Raw genomic sequence first — 18,685 nt, forward strand, 5'->3', positions numbered from 1 at the left:
TTATGTTTAAACATATTTTATTTGTGCAGGTTGGAATATGTGCCAACACATATAAGTACAGAAAAGGCCAAAATCAGGCAGTAACATCACAGCACGTATATTTCTGCTGAGCCCCGTCACTGACTTATACTTTGTGGTTTAGGCAAAAACAGGAAATAACAGGGAGCGAGTCACAGGAGGTGATCTCTGCTGAAAGCAGACTCAAAGTAAAAAAATAATAAATATTCTCACTGAGGCAGATTCATATTTCAATATCACAGTCAGTGAGTACAATGCCAAACGAAAATAAAGATGAGATTTGGAGCGTAAAATCTGTTTTTGGTTTTGGTTGCAAGACGACATGAACATTTTGCAGGAGCCAGTGGCCGCGACACACACTTTACATTTTACACTCATTCATTAGTTTACTCTGATTGTAATGTATTTAGCTTCAGGTACATTTCGGCCAATTTAATGTCATGTGGCTTTCTGACAGATTAACAGTATGATAGAATATGACTTTCCCAAAGTGACAGTTATATGGATATAACAATATACGTAGTAATATGCAGAGTACATGTTCTATTCATTGTGGATCTATTGGAAAATCTACAATGATGTATTTTAGTCGCGGGAGGATCTTTAAATCTTAAGATCATAAATTATCAGAGTAATATCAATATTCCTATAGTATATTTATGTACAAAAACTTAAAAACTTTGCGCCTCAGTTTTAGTTTCCTGAGGCAAATGACGGCTCTAATGAAACATGTTAATGAGGGAGATTGTGCTGTAAACAAACAAACAAACAAACAAACAAACAAACAGTGTAAGTGGAAACCCAAACTGAATCCTCAGTGTATTTATAACATTTATTATAAAAATAATGAACTGCTGGATGTGAAGAAGAATTCAAATAAAAAAATACATTTACCGTAGTCTGGGATTACGTATCAAATTGAAAAAGAAATTGTGTTTTGATGAGTTCTCAGCTCAACCAGTAGAGGGCGCTACAAGGCATTTCCCTCCTACGTTGTAAACCGTTAAACTACTCTGACCAATTAGTGAATTAGGTGGATTTCCACCAAGTCGGTGAATCCCACGTACAACAAAATGTGCGTAGACGGATGCCGGCTAAACTGCGATGATTTCTTTTGGCGAATTAGTCTTTTGAATTGAATAAGTTTCTAGAACTTTCTTAAATTATTTCCCCATCAAGTTACGTTGTAAGAAAACACCTCAAAAGGACTAATCTTTTATCCAGACTTTCAGTTTACAATGTGCAACATTTTGGATGCATACCATGGACTGAATAAGACAAAATCATCTGGATCGCCCCCTGGTGGCTGGCTATAATATAGGTCATAAACCCCACCTCCTTAATGTTAGAAGATGATATGCAGAACAAACTAAAAAGTAAAAGTACACTGAAATAAATTTCCCCCAAAGGATAACTTTAGGCTCTTAGTTAATTTTGGTTTTATCACATTGATGTTTGCTCAAGTGTTTTCCTGTCAGTTGATGGCAAGATGGCAGCGTCCGCATCCTGAATATTTTGGCTTCATTTTTGTACAATAGAAGGAGCCAGAGACACGTCGGCCATCTTTATTTGCAGCTTATGATGCATACATGAATGCACTGTGTAGTCTGCAGTTCTAAGCTTGTTTTAAATACAATCATGTCAGGAGGAAAGTAAATGTTAATTTGAGTAGCAAAATGCTAATGCTAACTATTTCTGTAAATGAGAAAATGGATTTTAAATCCTGACCCTCTGTGGACTGGGTCATTTAAAAAAATAGCTAAAAGATCCCAAACTATGAACAAGGTGGCGGAGGACACACACGTGAGGAACAAGCGTGATCTCAGTTTCAGGTGATTTTCAGTTAAAGGCCAGAGAGTAAAATCTACCGTCCATGTGTCAGAGGATAAAACCACAAGTAACAGGACACTAAAGACGCTACACATCTCATGTATAGTAAAATGGTGCCATGGGCCTTTTCTGCTAATGCACTGCAGTTACGTGAAGCTTTCAGCTCTGCTCACGCTCTACGTGCCACAGTAGGTTTGTTTACTGTGCCTTTGTGGAAGCGATGGGATTTAATTGCACTTAAGCACGACACATTTCACCGGCTGCACACAAACACCTGGTCAGATCAATTCATTTTAGTCACTTAACCCATTATGTCCACCTCAGTCATATAAGTCACCTTCTGGCCCGTCAGTGATCTTTGGTGTCACGTGCGCCACATTTATATTTTACCACGACGAGAGAGTCAAGTGATCTCATTGGCCGATGCAATAAAATGACAGACACTCAGAGACAGTAACGAGTTTTTTTGGCGATGATGTGGATAAAATAAGTTAAATGTTGGTTTATATACGAGGAAGAAGAGTTGTGGTTCCCCTGTTATGCTTCTGTCGGCAGTTTCTCTACATCTTGATAGTTTGAAAACAAAAAATACAAATTCCTGCTGAATGAAAGTAGAGAATTGTTTCTCCAACAGTTCATTCAGCCGCTTTCAATGTCAGGCTTGACTGTGGAGGTGGAAATAAAATATTTATTGGTTTAAAAAAGGGACAAAAACCCTGGTTCCTCTTGAAGAATGATAAATAGTTCGGTCCGTTAGTTTGAGAATCAAAGATAAGACGGGATTTGATTCAACAACATCACAAGTTTAGATTCTATGCTCCTCATGTAGAACACGCTTCGTTAAGAACCTGAAGTCAGATAAAACTCTTGCTCCTTTAAAACACTCATGTTTGTTTTGGCAAACACACGGAACCTTTTTTTAATCTTTAACTAATTATTTTCTTCTTTTTGATTTTTAAATTCTGTTTTAATGTGCTCTTTACTCTTTTAATTTCAATATTTTTTAAATGATGCTTTGTCTCTGTGAAGCACTTGGAATTGCCTTGTTTATATTGTCTTTTAAATGCAATTTTAATGTCTTTTTAATGTCTTATTTTTAATGTATTTCCATGCCTCTACAAAGCACATTGAATTGCCTTGAGTATGAATGGTGGCCTACGAATAAACCTGCTTCGTCCAGGAGCTGAAAACAGGGACGTCTTTTTAGGGGGGGGGGGGGTCTTCCTTGTACAGGGATAACAAAAGTTTTCTGAGGTAATAAACTACACCAGTGGAAAACCAGGCACACACATGGGCATTTACTCACAGGCAAAAACCACAACATTCACTAGAAGGCTGTCAACAGCAAAGCACAAGATGGTTATTACAGATGCCTTAAAAATAAGATCCATACAACGCAGATCAAACTCTGCCAGCGTATTGCAGTACTTATTAAGTTGTTTATTGTCACAGCCCCTTCAACCGAGGACCATTTATCTCCATTCATCAGATCGAGATGCTCACTGAATGTCTGTATACTCTCAAAAAGCATGGGGACGAGGCCGCGGCTGGAATCCCACGTCAGAGAGAGATCTCTCTGAGCTCATTGGACGCAGAGATTCCTATTCGCTTCAGAGGAGGAGGGCTCTTCAGTGTCAGGGCGAATGAGTGCTGCTAAATCAAGACTTACTCACATTAAGTATTTAACTTCTGGTGATTTTCATCCATGTACATGAAGTCGCCTGCACAGTGCACGTGGACGTACTGGATCCTGAAGACTCCAAGGTCAGGGATCAAACGTCCAGGTCCATCTCGGGGCGGACAGACAGCAGGAGGACGTCAGACACGTCCCTGAGCCTGCTGAACCCGTCTGTCCTCCAAGCAGCGACAGACCCACATGGACACCACCTCTGCATTACCGTCGTTATACTGCACGATGAAGGAATGCTCCTAAACAGTGAAGAGAAAGACGCGTGTTAAATCTGTTTTATTAAGAAACAACTGACACTGACACTGTGTCATTGCTGCAGCTCCTCTCTTCATCCTCTGTCTGTAACATTTGGTTGTAGCTCTTGTCTTTAAATAAAAAAAATCTATATAACACTCGATGAAAGAAACTTTGAAGAAGCATATATGCGTCCTTTAAGGATTAGACTAACTGGACTAACTTTGGCGTTTTAATAATTTATTAAGATCAAAATTACAGAATTATATTGAAATACAAAAGGTCTGGTTCATTTACTTAATTTACCAAATAAAAAACAAACTCAGTGAGGTTTAGTTCCGTGAGAATCAACCTCAACTTCCAAGTACTTCGATTAAATTTGTGCTGGAAAAAAAATAAAATCACCTTTTTGTCAATTCATTTAATGAGATTTGTCTTTTTGAGTTAAATCATTTTACCATTTTCAAAGTAAAGAATATGATTCATGTAATATGAACGTAATCTCTATTGGCACTCCATAAATGACCTTCAAAATAAATGTCATCTGTGGCAAAAATGAACGGAAGTAGCAGTAAAACACAAGTAATGAGCTTTCTCTTAAAAACAGAGAAATGTATATTTTAACGGCCATCACAAAATGTTTATACCTATCGTGCAATATTATTTTTATTATCAAACAGATTGGAGCCACAAACATTATTACGCTGCCGCATGACGCGCGTTGTTTAGTTTCTTTGTATAATTATTCTAAATCTTGATTCAAGAAATAATAATAAAATACACATAACCTCAACAGGAACATCATTAAACCGCCTTAAATATTAACGACCAACAGATTTTGTTTTAAATGCAGAACGTTTAAGTAATGGCTTATCAGGGCGTTTTGAAGAAATATCTTCGGAGTTTAACGATCGACATGAGTCATAACAGGTCGTAAAAAGGAGCCTAGTGATAAAACGTAGCAGTGGCACTAACTAACTTTGTCCAAATCCAAATAGCAATTTTCTAATAATTTTCCAAGGACTCACAAACAAATACAATCTTAGTTTTTGATTGATTTTGATCGATAGTGCCAACGAAAGGAGCTCCTGAAACCCCACAGCCCGTCTGCTGATTGGTAGCTCATCAAGTTTGTTACCCGCTCGCAGCGTTCACTTGTTACCGCTGCACCACTTAAACAGAGATGTCACATGTGATATCTCAATGACAGCGCTTCCAATCACCAGCCTCATCTGAGGGGGGGGGGGGGCTTTCCAGAACAGAGCCGGGGGTCACAGAGGTCACAGAGGTCAGCCAGAGGTGAGAGGGGCGGAGCCTACAAATGAAACAAGTCGACCGAGGCTGACCGTGAATTTTATTTGTGGTGTCTCGATGTCCAATTAGATAAACAAGCCGGCAGCTGGCCGCTTCAAATGAACATGTCAACACTGATTTCAACGATATCGGTGCCTAACAACAAGAGACTGTCACTGTTGTACACGGTTAACAGGAGCTCCGCCCTAAGTGACACATCAGGCACCACAGAGGACTTCATGGACAAAGACTTTTCCTGGGCTGTTGAGGGTCACAATTGAAACAAGAGCCATAAATCGTCCGGGCTGACGCAGTTTATAGGCCGATCTCCGCTCGCACCAGATGTACGGATATTGTTATATTGTGTCAGCCAATCAGCAACAAAAGCCTCAAATACAGAAATGTCAAATATATGAAGTTAGTTTAATTCACGTCACAGCGGTCCACTTAAATTATGTATTTTTATGTCAACTTTCAAATTAATTCAGCTTTTGAAAGGCTTTCAGTCAACTGCAAATGAGCAAACCTTGTGAACACGAAAACCATATCTCACTAACAATAGTGGCATTACCATAGTTTCTACTTGACATAGAAAGTGACTCCAAGGTGAGCAGTGTTGTTGTCAGCTGTTTCTTCTGGGGTCAGACAATGTTAAATACCCCCAAGCACCATGCAAACTGGTGCAGACAATGTAAGATTAGCAACAAAGTAGGACAGACCCAGGACTGACGCTTCACTCCGTCCCTCCTGAGATCCTCCTCGTCTATTTGCGGTTGCACAGAAAAATATGATAAACTGAAGATCGAGTGTATAAAATGAAATCACATGAGGGATTCACAAGTTTTTGTATTATCACGATTCCTTCCTAAAACCCATTGAATTAGCTGGACCACCGTTTGAGTTCTTTGCTCACTGCTGTTACTTCTGATTGTTCACCACACGTGTGTTGTGGTGTATTTGTAAGTTTCAGAGGAAAAACGACATCACGTTCCAGCGTTTTCTAATCCTGCACAAACTGTAGAGATTGCGAAGGACTGGGGGGGAGCCCCATCAATCCTGTTGTCCTTCTAATGGGCAGCTGGGGTTAACACAGTCTGAGGTTAATTACTCTCATATCAGTGTGTGTGTCAGTATGCAAGTGTGGAGTGGACGCTCCTGGGCGCCCCAATGTGCTGAATACCCATCTCATCCATCATTCTTCTTTGCCTCAGTAGAGCGGGAGTGATACAGAAATAAAGAAGGAAGACCGGACTGATATATATATATTTTTTTTTTTAATTCAGCGCTCCACCTTTGCTCCAGAATTTAACCCTGACAGGCCGGAGAAATCTGCTGGAATTTGACCTGGATGAAGGTGCGTGTCTCATCACACCACACCAGGCATACATGCATATACACATTCATGCCAAGACAACCTGTTTTTGTTGGAAGCCGTGTCCCATCTGCTAAATACAATTTACAACTACATGCCAGAACAGTGGGCACCATTAAAGATACGTTTGTTTGCAGTTTCTGTTTTCATGTCCAACTTCCATAAGTGATAAAAACTCCTTGAAGTCCTCAGAAAAATCTAAATTTAAGCTACTTTTACCACCATCTGCTTTAATTTGATGTGATTAAAAATTGACTTTGCATTGACATGATTTTGTCTAAATGAAACTTAATTGTTCTTACTGAATCAGACATAAAGTCACTAATAACAAGAAGCAACAAGAGGTTCAAAGGTATATTCTGACTAAACATCTGGAATGAAAAGTCCAGATATCGTACATCTCGGACTATTGAACTCCTTTATAACCAAGCAATATTTACTGTGTCTTCCTTTGTCGTAGGTCACATGTCTACACGACGAGTCAACTTTTAGAACTCTGAAAGCTGCTCAAACTGAAAATGTATTAAAAATCGAATCATGCATAATGGACTAATAATAAAATGTCCTGCTACTTAAAGTTTGAAATGTAAGTGAAAAGTAATAAGCAGAGTAAATAACTGCTCCTTGTTGGGTCACTGACGGTGTTCTGACATTCTGCTGAAGCCGTGTGTGGACAGAGGTGAGACTCATTCAAAAGTTCCATTAATCACCGTCTGGCCACATGAAAATGGGATAATCACCTGAAACCGCTCTGCTCAAATAGAAGCGGCCAGAAAACCCAGGGGAAATTCTACCTAACTCTTTAATTGTTTGAAGCCTTTGAAGGGTCTGTTTAATCGAAGATTAATTTATGCAATTTTAAATAACACTACGTATGATTAATACCCTCAGAAGAAATTAAAAGCAGTTTGAGGCAATTATAACAAGAGACTGGTCATCACCTCATTAGAATAATGTTAGAAGAAATGTGGTGTGTGTGTGTGTGTGTGTGTGTGTGACAGAGAAGAGGGAGAGGAGGTAGATAGAATAACTAGGGCTTTACTGATTTACATGCTAATCACTGGCTCCCTCTGGAAACTGGTTGGACTGGATGGTGTGTGTGTGTGTGTGTGTGTGTGTGTGTGGGGGTGGGGGTATTAGTTAATACTTTGGTAGAAATTAGTGCACAGGGAAACTTCTCTTACGGGTATTTTAACTGTGTAATAAACTCACCATTATACTTTTAAGAGATAAGGAGTTTGAGTTACAATATTCATCATTGTCTAAATTTCTCTTACACCTTAAAAACAGAAACCTTGTTTTGATAAATTCAAGGATACTGAATCAATAGAAAATGAATATTTTATGCAAAAAATTGAATTTGTCCAGGATTCAAACATTGAGGGATGTATTTTCGACTCCTGCTATCATTCAAAATGTCGTGACTGAACAGGTGCCCAGCAGCAGCAGGCCCAGGATGTGTGAATGGGGGTTCATGTCAATGAAGACCCAAGGGTGAAATGTGAAAACATTTGGCAACAAAAGTGTTGACAGAAAAGTTTAGGGGGGGGAGGAGGCAGCACGAACCCCCAAAAGCTGCAAGGATACACGAGCATGACTGTGAAAATCCTTTTTGCACATGTAGCGATGTTAACATTAACAAACCAATTCCTCAGACACTAACACTGCTTCCAAAGTTTGAGCCACATGATAACGGCATCACACACAGCAACTCACAAAAAAAACACACGTATAGGTGATTAGATAATAGTTTCTGCCCAGGAGTTGTTAAAGCCAAATACTGAAGCATCATAAAAATATGAACATGATATGAAAGGCATGAAACACAAAGTAAAGCTCAGCACTGTTGAAGAAATCAGCTCAAAAACTGCAAAGAAGTTGGAATGAGTGGCTCAATCTAAATTAGTTAACTACTATTATTATTATCAACATCATCATTAACTGGTGATGCCATTATTAATAACACTGAGACATTGATGAATATCACTGTTATTAACAGAGTTTAAATGTTACGGTTACGCAACTGGTCCAGGTCTCTCCACCTCTCCTCTCCTCCCCATTTTTCTCCACTCACCCCAAACTGGTCGAGGCAGATGGCCGCCCACATGGAGCCCAGTTCTGGTCGAGGTTTCTTTCTGTTAAAATTTTGTTTTCACCAAAGAGCTTCCTTGTTGTGGGAACTGTTGAGTTTCTCTATAATGTTGTAAAGTCTCGACCTTACTCTATAAAACGCCTTGAGATATGATATTCAAATATAGTGTTAAGTGGACATGTCATGATGACTGAATGAAAAACAAGGAGATAATTAAAAGTAAGAGCAAACTAATAAAAAGAGTGTATTATTAGGGTGAGTGGTTACTATGTTGATTTGGTTAATGACAGATATTAACTAGTGAGAATTTGTTAGTAACACACATCCACAGTTTATGATACTGGCTCTATCAGTGGTCAAATTGTGTGTGTGTGTGTGTGTGTGTGTGTGTGTGTGTGTGTGTGTGTGTGTGTGTGTGTGTGTGTGTGTGTGTGTGTGTCAGAGACAGGAGGGCTTCCTTTGTGAAAAACCGAGGGACTCATCTGGTGTCTCCAGGGTTGAAAAGGGGGCGAGGGAATTTGTGCGCGTGTCTGCGTGTGTGCGTATGAATAGAAAAGCAGAATAGGAGCGCTGCATTGACAAGGGTGCTAAAAGGCTGTTTGAAGGCTGCTGGCTGGGGCGCGAGGGATGACGAGGGGGGGGAGAGAGAAATGAAATGTCCATCAAATCCCAATCAAAGAATATCAGGGCGGGGGGGCCATCACTGTTGTTGTTCTTCTTCTCTCGTACATAAATCAACAGAACATGAAAACATGTATAAAATGTTTGCTTCAACAAATTAACAAATATGAGGCTAAATGTAAAAAAAACTATTTTCTCTCCTTCTTGTCTTAAAGCTTAATAAATAAGCCGACGAAGCTGCACACGGTCGGCTGTGTATTGATGGAAAAGGGGGAGGAGAGAGACAGCCTGTTTAGAACCAAAAGCAAGAAACCTCAGACAGGATGGGTCATCACCAAATACCTGCAGCTAACGTCCTGGGAGCGGGCCAATGGAAAGTCTCCTCGGCTCACCCACGTCATTAGCTTATGATGACAGGATAGGGTGTCCCACAATGAAAGATGCATTAGTAAAAGGAGAGAAAAACACACTCACTTTCCTCTCTGATGGCTCATCATGCGATTCTTTAGAGAAGAGGGGACTTAGAAGAAATGGGAGAAAAGATCCTCTGCTGATACGGGAGAAGCACTGAGATTGATACGCTCCAGACGGGGCTCGCTTAGAGATTTCTTCTTGATTAATTAGAGTCCAACAAACTGACAAACGGATTATGAGTCATGGTGTAAACCAACCGGCCTCAGATCAACTCTTCCACTGGTGTTGTGTTTTTTTTGCTGAGGTATCAAATAACAAACAGCTGATTTGCTTGACGGATCACAATGAAAATTAAATGACCAAACATTGTGACATTATTAAGTCCATTCAAAGTGGCTGATATATTTTTTAGAGCTTAAGAGACACTAACAACTAAAAATGTAAGAAATAATTTATAATTTGTCCTCATTTTTTAACTCTGCCATGGAGGTTGTTTTTGTCTGTTAGCATAATAACGCCAAAACTACTTGACGGATTACCACAAAACCTGGTGGACGTATGCGGTATGGGTCAAGAGAGAACCTGTTAAATTTTGGTGTGGATCTGGATCGAATGCGGGATTTCCCCCCCCACTTGGGGTATAGGGTATTTTTCAACGTTTTCTTTGATTTGGCCTAAAACAATTCATAGATCTTGATGAAAGATATCAGGCATGTTTACAGGACTGTTATTTACGTGTGTGTACAATGTGGTGCAGATCCGAATAAATATCTGCATCTAGTAAATATAAATGTGGCATAATAAGGGGAGTGTTGTGCGTTGGTGGGGGTATTCGCTCTCTGAGTGCCCGTCTGCTGATACAGTAACAGTTATTCAACGACGTCAGTGCTGTCTAGTCATTGTCTCGTCTCAGTCGTGGAAAAAAAAGAAAAGGTCGTTGACGAACATATTTAGTCGCTGTCTTTGTTAAAAAATTCAACACTAGTTGTAACAGACTGCGTCAAGCTTCAGGGACAGAACCCATCAAGAGCAGGCACGCAATCAAACAGCAGCCCTTTAAAGAACGTCTAATAGGCTCAAATCCCAGTGACAATAACAACATCAATAAAAGCTATACCAGTGATTAGAGAAACCACATGCTGAAACCTGATGAGCAAACTAGAGCTACCGGTCGAATTTGTATGGTCATAAAATCACATTATTTGCTCAGTGTGTACACTTGTGTGTGATTTCCCGCATTACCTACCGGGAGAAATGAGTTGCACAGATAAAAACTGAGAGCAAATGGTCGCACTTTCTGTACAGCCGACGAAGAGGGGGAAAGGGGAGCTGTGGCAAGGTGCATTAACATACAGATAGAATAGGTAAAGAGTTTTAATGTACTTGGGAGGCTGGGGGAATGGGGAGGAAAGAGGGAATAAGGAGGAGGAGGAGAGAGAAAGACAATCAGCAGGCTGGTGCCACCGAGGCAGGCATCCATGACCTTATATTTCAGTTCATCACGGGCAAAGGAAGAAATGAAAGGCCTACAGGAGGACAAAAATATAGGTAAAGGAAAGACGAGAGGGGTCGAGGAAAGGAGGGAGTCAAAAAAAGACAAGAGAGAACAGTGAGAATTTGAAAAAGAGCACAGAGATCGCAATGAATACGAATAAATTGGGGCAGAGGAGGAATGTGGACGACAGAGCTGAAAATGTCACCGTGTGAGTTACGATCACCTGAAGCATTTAAAAACTAGAAAGATTGAAATACAGCGTGTATGGTTGAAAAATACTTTGTATATAGTGATGAAAAGAGATACGTTGTAAGAACACTGATGCTTTCCAACAAAATTGAAGAAGAAACGTCCAAAATACCCAGAGTCGATACTTTGGGAGAAGAAAAGAAGAAAAACTCCTTGTTCATCTAAGCAACAAATATTCTTTGCGGGTTGTGTGTAGATGTTGTGTACTCGTACATCCGTGGAGACAGAATCATTCAATTTACCAGATCTTTCAACTGGTATGTTCTGTCAAGTGTCTAGACGATGGATATAAATCCAATAAAAAAATTGTCATGCACAGAAACCTTGCACACGGAGTCCTATGCATTTTATTATTCTATCTACTCCAAAGATTTGCAGTGGGAGATAAAATGAAGACAAGCATTGAGGTTCTCCCTCTTCTTGAGAAAAGAAAAAGAAACTATGACAAACAGATTTCCAGATATCCGTGGTCCAGTTTGATAAACTACAAAGAGCAAATTTCTGTTATCCAAGACACATCAAAATTGAACCTTCTCCTTTTTTTTGCATAGAATATGTATTTACAGAGTAACAATGCTGCAGTGAAGTAGAACTGGATAACTGGGTTTACAGGGGGGTCCTGGATGATAAAATGTGCTCATATAAACAGATGATAAATTGGCTATTCATTGGTGGAGGTCTGATATTGTCTGATAAGTATTGGTAATAGGAGTTTGATGTAACCCTTGTCCTTGCATTATTGTGGGTTTGAATTAAGAACTGCTTGTGAAACCAAGTATTGAAGGACGAAAGAAATCACAAGAACACACTGTGGAAAAGAGCTTCTAGTTCAGGCTCATCAAATATGATTGTATTCTTGTTCAAGGTATGAGGATAAGAGCAGTAAAGACACTTTGCCTCAAACTTAATAATGCCGGCTAATTTGAATTTGAGGATGTGAGTTTGAGGTCCTGCTGGAGATGTCAGGGCCACATCTGAGGAGACACAGGAACAAACCAGGATCCTGTTGATCCACAGCAGCGTCTCTGCTAAGTTGTTGTGTAGCCAAAACTACACTAGTGTACAGTGATTGGTTGATGCCTTTATGAATTAATTGCAAAAATAAAAGCCCCAGTATGTAAAGAGAATAAGAAAGAGTCAAACTATCAAGATCCTCTGCACGACAATCAAGTGCCAGATTCAGTATTTATGATTATTTAAGTAAAAAGTGTCACAAACTAGAAAGGTACTCATAGCAGTCACCTTACGAAACCACAATTAAAATCACTTGATCCATATTTTTTATTTGGATCTGCACCAAAATGCCCACACACATAAATACCAGTACCTTAAACATGCCTCTACTTTTTTAAATCAAGATCCATGAGTTATTCTCTGAGAAATAAATAAAAAATGTTGAAAATATCACAATGTTAAAGAAAGTGACGGAAAATTCCTGGAAACGCCCCCTGATCTGGAACTGCAACAAAATTGTACAGGTTCTTTCATAACTCATACCACATCCTTCCACCAGGTTTAGTTAGCAATCAACTGATATATAACAGACAGACAAACAAACCGGTAACAATGGAAGTTGTGGTAAAATAAAGGTGAACAAGTTACATAAAATTGAGCAGCAACTTCCTCAAAAACAGTCCCGCGTGGTCTCGCCCTGAAGAGAACCACTTTTGTCCAAAGGCAAGAATTCCCAATGAGTGTCTCGACAACGTTTCCCCTCACTCCTCCTTTCTGGTGTGAAACTGAGAACATACAATCTGTTAGCAGCTCTGCATTTACACCCCCCAGCCCCGCAACACACCCCTTCACCCGTCCGCTCTCTGTGGACCCGACAGTCGCTGTCCTTGGTGCTGACACAGAAAACCGAGCATGTCGCAACTCTTAAAAGGCCGTTGGTGCAAACTGCTGTGGTCGAATGTGTTAATGCTACAACGGTAAAAACTGGGAAAAAAATCAGAGTCCACATTGGAAGGTTTGGCTTCTCCTGACAGGGAGAGCTGGAACTTAGAGGAGTGCATTGACCAAGCTCAACTAGCTCAACTAGCTCAACTCAATCAGAGTCACAGAACCGATGGCCTTCACACTAACATTCAGAGGAGAACAGCACCAACAATCACAACTGCTTCATTCTCTCTCAGCAGTCGTCCTTTTTCCCTCAAATGTGATTTGTATTTTTTGATTTTCTTTTCTTTTTGAGTTTCACTGTCCAAAATACTGCAATGTGTGCAATTTGCCACTTGAAGACCATTTTCACATTCATCTGCCGAATGGATCAGGTTTCCCTTTTGTTTCGTTTTGCTGTTTACGCAGCAGCACCACAGTTTGGAGGCAATGACAGTGCAATATGGAAGACACCTGAATATTTTACAGTATAAATACACCAGTTTAAAACAGTGTAGGACAAATGGTATAATTGTATGGCATAATAAAAACCACAAGTTTACGGTTTGTTCACATCAAAGTTTAAATATCTTTTCAAAGGCCTACTGTACCAATTGTATGGAGGAAAACAATTTAAAACTCTTGACCTTATGCCTGATTATATGACCTGAATAATTATTTTTGTGCTTACCGTAATCTTTACATGTTAGAAACCAGACTCAAAGAAATGTCCCTGAATGTATTTCACCTACTGTCTGTATTGTATTATCTTTTGTTTCGTTAAATTGGTCCTCTTTGATTGCATTTATTTTCACAATTTAAAATTAAAATTGATTCATCTGCGTAAATACAGTATTCAGAACCTTTGATTATCGTGTGACTTTTTTATTGGACATGAACCTTTACAGCATCTTTTGAGTTTAAAGTTGTTGAATCATCCTGTGACACCTGCAGCAGAACAAGCTCTTCAGGAGATGGATGGATAGATTTATCATTTATTTCCACTCACTTAAACATTTCAATATCTCCTGTTTTAATTTTAAGGAAGCATGATACATACATAAAAACTATGTAAACAATTATTTATTTAAGATTAATTTTGTTGATATAACTTTAATTTGAGCAAACTTGTGTGTAACCAACTGAAGTAATTTTTTAAGTGTATGTATAATCAAAAGGTGAAGATTCTGTATAATGAATGTAAAACTGAATACATGTAGAAAAAAAACAGTGCTGGTCTCTATAATGCTAATTTACAGATGAGACATGAGGTCACGTAAATGACAGTAAACCTTGAAGATTTTGACAGTGAAATAAAAAAAAATAATTTAAGTTATGCGCAGCATGAATGTTAACTGAAGCTTCGACAAACCCCCCCACAAAAACGCACAGACAATCCAGCCACTAGCCCAAACCCAATTCTAGCTAAACCTGATAACTGAGTCAAAACTCAAAATTTGAAGAAGATAACCAGCCAAAATAAAAACACACACACACTAACACACACACACACTAACACACACACACACACACACACACACACACACACACACACACACACACACACACACACACTTTCCTTTTGTCCCTTGCTCAAAATTTCATTAGGCTATAAAACTTAATTTGCTAAGATAGAATTATGTGACTCTTGTGCAGCAGCTATGCCTGATTCATTCAGTTCAGCTCCCATGCAGTGAATTAAAGGAATTGTTACTGAAGTGGATCTTAATCCTGTCTCAAGGTTTCTAGCTGCCCTCTCTCTGACATCTTTCATAGGTAGCAAGAAGTTCATCTCTGTTGTTTCCACACAGAAATTATAACTTGGGGGTCGGTCCTTGACCCACAACAACCCAATTATTGCGCAATTGAATTTTTATTGGGATACAGGGATATGATCACCTCCTGTACACAGTTATTCAAAACTTATATTTTGTGGTCCTTGGAACTATTTAATGGAAGGCTTGGTTTAACTTACCATGAGGTTGTTGGGGGCAGGCCTCTCTTTGGGTTGCCGCCGCATACTGGAAAAAGAGATACAAGCAGTTTATATCCAGCCACCATTCAAACTGTGTTTGTAAGAGACCAAGACATGTTTTTGTTCTTTCATTTTAACAGCATGAATGTTCAAGAGGAGGAATGAAACAAAACTATTCATTCCACAGAAACTGAAAACAGTTTCATAGACAAAAACCACATCAGCCTAAAAACACAGTACCTTTATTTCAAATGAAATCAATTAATTACTCATTCTAAGTTCAATTCATATTTCCTATTACTCAGAATACGACAACTGGGGCAGTTGATTTATTATGTGTTTGTTTCTGTGAGTGTCCTCCATGGTGTGTATACACAATATGTCAAAACAACCCACACTGGGGACTTGTCTGCAGTCATGTTACTGGTTTATGTACGACAATGAATGGGCCATGACCCTGGAAGAATAGCCGGGAGAACCTGGTGCTGGTCCTGCACCAATGCAGAGCAGGTCACCTGTACCTCAGTCTGTCCTGAGAGAGAGGTGGGCTGTTTAAGTAAATAAGGGTGGCATGGGGGTTAAACAACAGCTGGTATAACCAGTTAGAGAGTACTGAGCGTGCACGCACACACAAACACACACACAGCTTGCATTTGGTTGGAGTGTGTCTGCAGATGTCTGTGTAACTGTAAAGGTTACAATACAGAGGCTAATGAATCAGAGGCAAACCCAGTGTAAACATTGTTTTTGTCCTGTTGCATTAGATAAATCAATCACTCCTCTTTTCAGCTTTTTATTCAATATCAGCTGCACTGAATGCCCCAGCTAAAACCATTAAATCCACAATGCATCGACGCACACAAGCAAATGCATTTTAATCTCATTGTATACCCTTATACCTTTGATTCATCTACAATAATACTTTAGCTCATGTTAAATGCAGCTTGTGGTCTTTGTAATTGTTCAGTCTGGCTCTGTGGGGCTCAGAACGTTGACCGTGGCAAACATATTAAGCTGCTGCAAAGTAGGATCGCAAACAAATGCACCACACAGTCAATAATCACTGAACACAGACAAAATTACATTTAAAAGTGGAAGGCATTAATTAAAACCATTTCCGTCTATCTGGATAAAAATGTATTAAACAGTGACAAAGACGGCTCACCACTGAGTGATGAAGTGAACAAACTTTTCACTGAACTGGTCAACGGGAAGAACCGGAGGATCCTGTGAAGAGGAATAAAACATCTTTACACAATTTTCATTTTCACATGGAATGATGATAACATGGTACAGTGCCATTTAAATCATTAGTTAGAGGTTTCAGTGTTTAACAAACTTCACATATCTTACAATTGGTCGGAAACTGAACTGGTGACTCTAATTTTGATGTTTGTGGTCTTTCTGCTCTGCTCAAACAACAAGAGTCATTTTTCCCTGTTCACAGTGGTTTCTGTTTGGATTCGACTGTAATAAGCTGGAAAGGAGCCATGGTCCTAATATGCACATTAAACAAATTTAATCTTTGTTGATCTCAAAAACACGACAGCTCTTAGATAAAAGATGAAACCAAACAGCCAAAGCATAAATATTCACAGTTTGACTTAATTTAAAAGAAAATAGAGGATAAATTGTGACAAAACTCACATGCACATATCATTTCAGGAGGACGGTGATGTCTGAAAATTGCTGCCAAAATAAACTAATTTGCGCTGTTTGTGTTTAGGTGTGTGTTGTCATGCTTGCTACATCTTGTCAATGGAGGGTCTATGAACCGTGTCATGTACAACAGCTGTGCCAGACTGACCCTCACCTCATTAGTCCGTCCATTTCCCTCCTCTCACTCCGCTCGTTTCCCTCCTTACCTCTGCCGGTGTCAAAAGTTCTAGCTTTTATAATTTAACTGTATCCCTGCAGACAAAATGCTGACCAATGCGTAGCGATAGCAACATTAAATAAAAATCTGGATTCTCTCCCTTTGTTTCTATCCCAATAAATAACAGCAAAACTGTTTCTAGTTCCCAATTATTTATTTTCATAAAGAAATGTTTTCATTTTACATATTTATTGAAAAATTGTGGTACTAAGAAAGTATGATTTTATAAAGGTATCATTCTATAAGATTTTCCTGTTGTTTTTATATATAGATTTATATATATTCATATCCAAACATGTGAAAATAAACTGGCTCATTCCTTACAAATGAGAAAACTAGCATTAAGTAAAATAAAACAACTCTGGATTATGAACAGACATTTCTTCCACAACCACTGACTTGCAAGATTTCATGCGAGTCAGTGGCTGAACTACTGAACCACAGAGGTTCGTACCAATCATTGTACAATGAGGGAACAACTACCAGCAGCCATGTGGGCGTGTCTGAGGTGTGATGACTCACTGCAAAAGACAACAATGATGGCTACTAAGGAGGTTAGCACAGACGCTACCATAGCATCAGTAGTGGATTGTATTGAAAGAAGAGCAAAGAACGGCACTTGGTTTTTCTTGATAGATGAGATTTTTTTGCAGTTTTATCGACTGGCGTTAGCAGCCATTATAGATGGTGACGGACAGATGGCTCATCCAATCACCTGCCAAGTTGTTTTTGAAAGCACCTGCCTCTTTCCAAACACTCTATGAAATCTTCACAGATGGTCCAGTGTAACAAACCATCTGGCGCGTCAGGTCACATCTTCCTACATAGAACCCTGACTGATGAAATGTAACGTATTGCATTCCTACACACCAGCATGTGCACAACACACTGATGTTTACCTCAGATACAAAAGGTGCTACCTGACAAGATCAGAAGTGGGTAGGACGATAGAAGGAGTGAGAGCTACATGACTTAAAATCCGCACAGCAGTGACATCCAATCATATATATATATATAAAACAAAGACACAAACTACTCAGACATGAATAAAAACCTTAAAGACTGGGCCCCACAACCAGGCCTTTTATTCAAATTCAGGGAATTAAACCTCTTTACACGTGAAGCCCCTGCTGTGCCATTAAAAACACCTCTGGGCAGTGTTTGCCATTCCTTAATGCTCTGATCGGCAGGTTCCCGCAAAGCATGACGCATGAACCCATTTAAATTAACAAAGGAATGGGTTCCTTCTAATCTCACTACACTTCATAGTGCTGTGGCCGCTTGGATGAGCAATATATCATAGCACATGTATACATACACACACACACACACACACACACACACACACACACACACAAACAAATGCCCTTGAGCTCTGCACACGCCAAGCCTGAGCATACACTTCGTTCAGAAAGAGGGTACCAAATAATTTGCAACCACTGTACTATAGTGTACACACACGCACACGCGATCAATTGGACCCACATAGTTTGTGCAAAATGTTGACTACACAACCAATTTATGTGTTGTGTCGGCTAAATCTGATACAAAATCTCTCTGTGCACTTTCCACACATATTTGCATGCACATGCACCTTTTTGCAGACACAAACACAAACACACATTTTATGCATGTATTCATGTCTCCA

The 18,685-nt window shown here is 39.4% G+C and overlaps 1 protein-coding gene across 1 annotated transcript in view; it reads right to left on the minus strand.

Annotated features, from left to right (window-relative positions):
• map2k5 (mitogen-activated protein kinase kinase 5) overlaps positions 1 to 18,685 on the minus strand; it is a 51,267-nt gene continuing 32,582 nt past the window's right edge. Inside the window, exons 20-22 of the mRNA XM_035155631.2 lie at positions 16,327 to 16,388; positions 15,162 to 15,207; positions 1 to 3,777 (exon numbers count right to left, since the gene is read on the minus strand). Coding sequence (XP_035011522.1) covers positions 3,667 to 3,777; positions 15,162 to 15,207; positions 16,327 to 16,388 — 219 coding nt within the window. The 3' untranslated portion in view covers positions 1 to 3,666. The remainder of the gene's footprint in view (positions 3,778 to 15,161; positions 15,208 to 16,326; positions 16,389 to 18,685) is intronic.

Source organism: Hippoglossus stenolepis, chromosome 1 (assembly GCF_022539355.2).
Source record: "Hippoglossus stenolepis isolate QCI-W04-F060 chromosome 1, HSTE1.2, whole genome shotgun sequence".
Lineage (NCBI taxonomy): Eukaryota > Metazoa > Chordata > Actinopteri > Pleuronectiformes > Pleuronectidae > Hippoglossus > Hippoglossus stenolepis.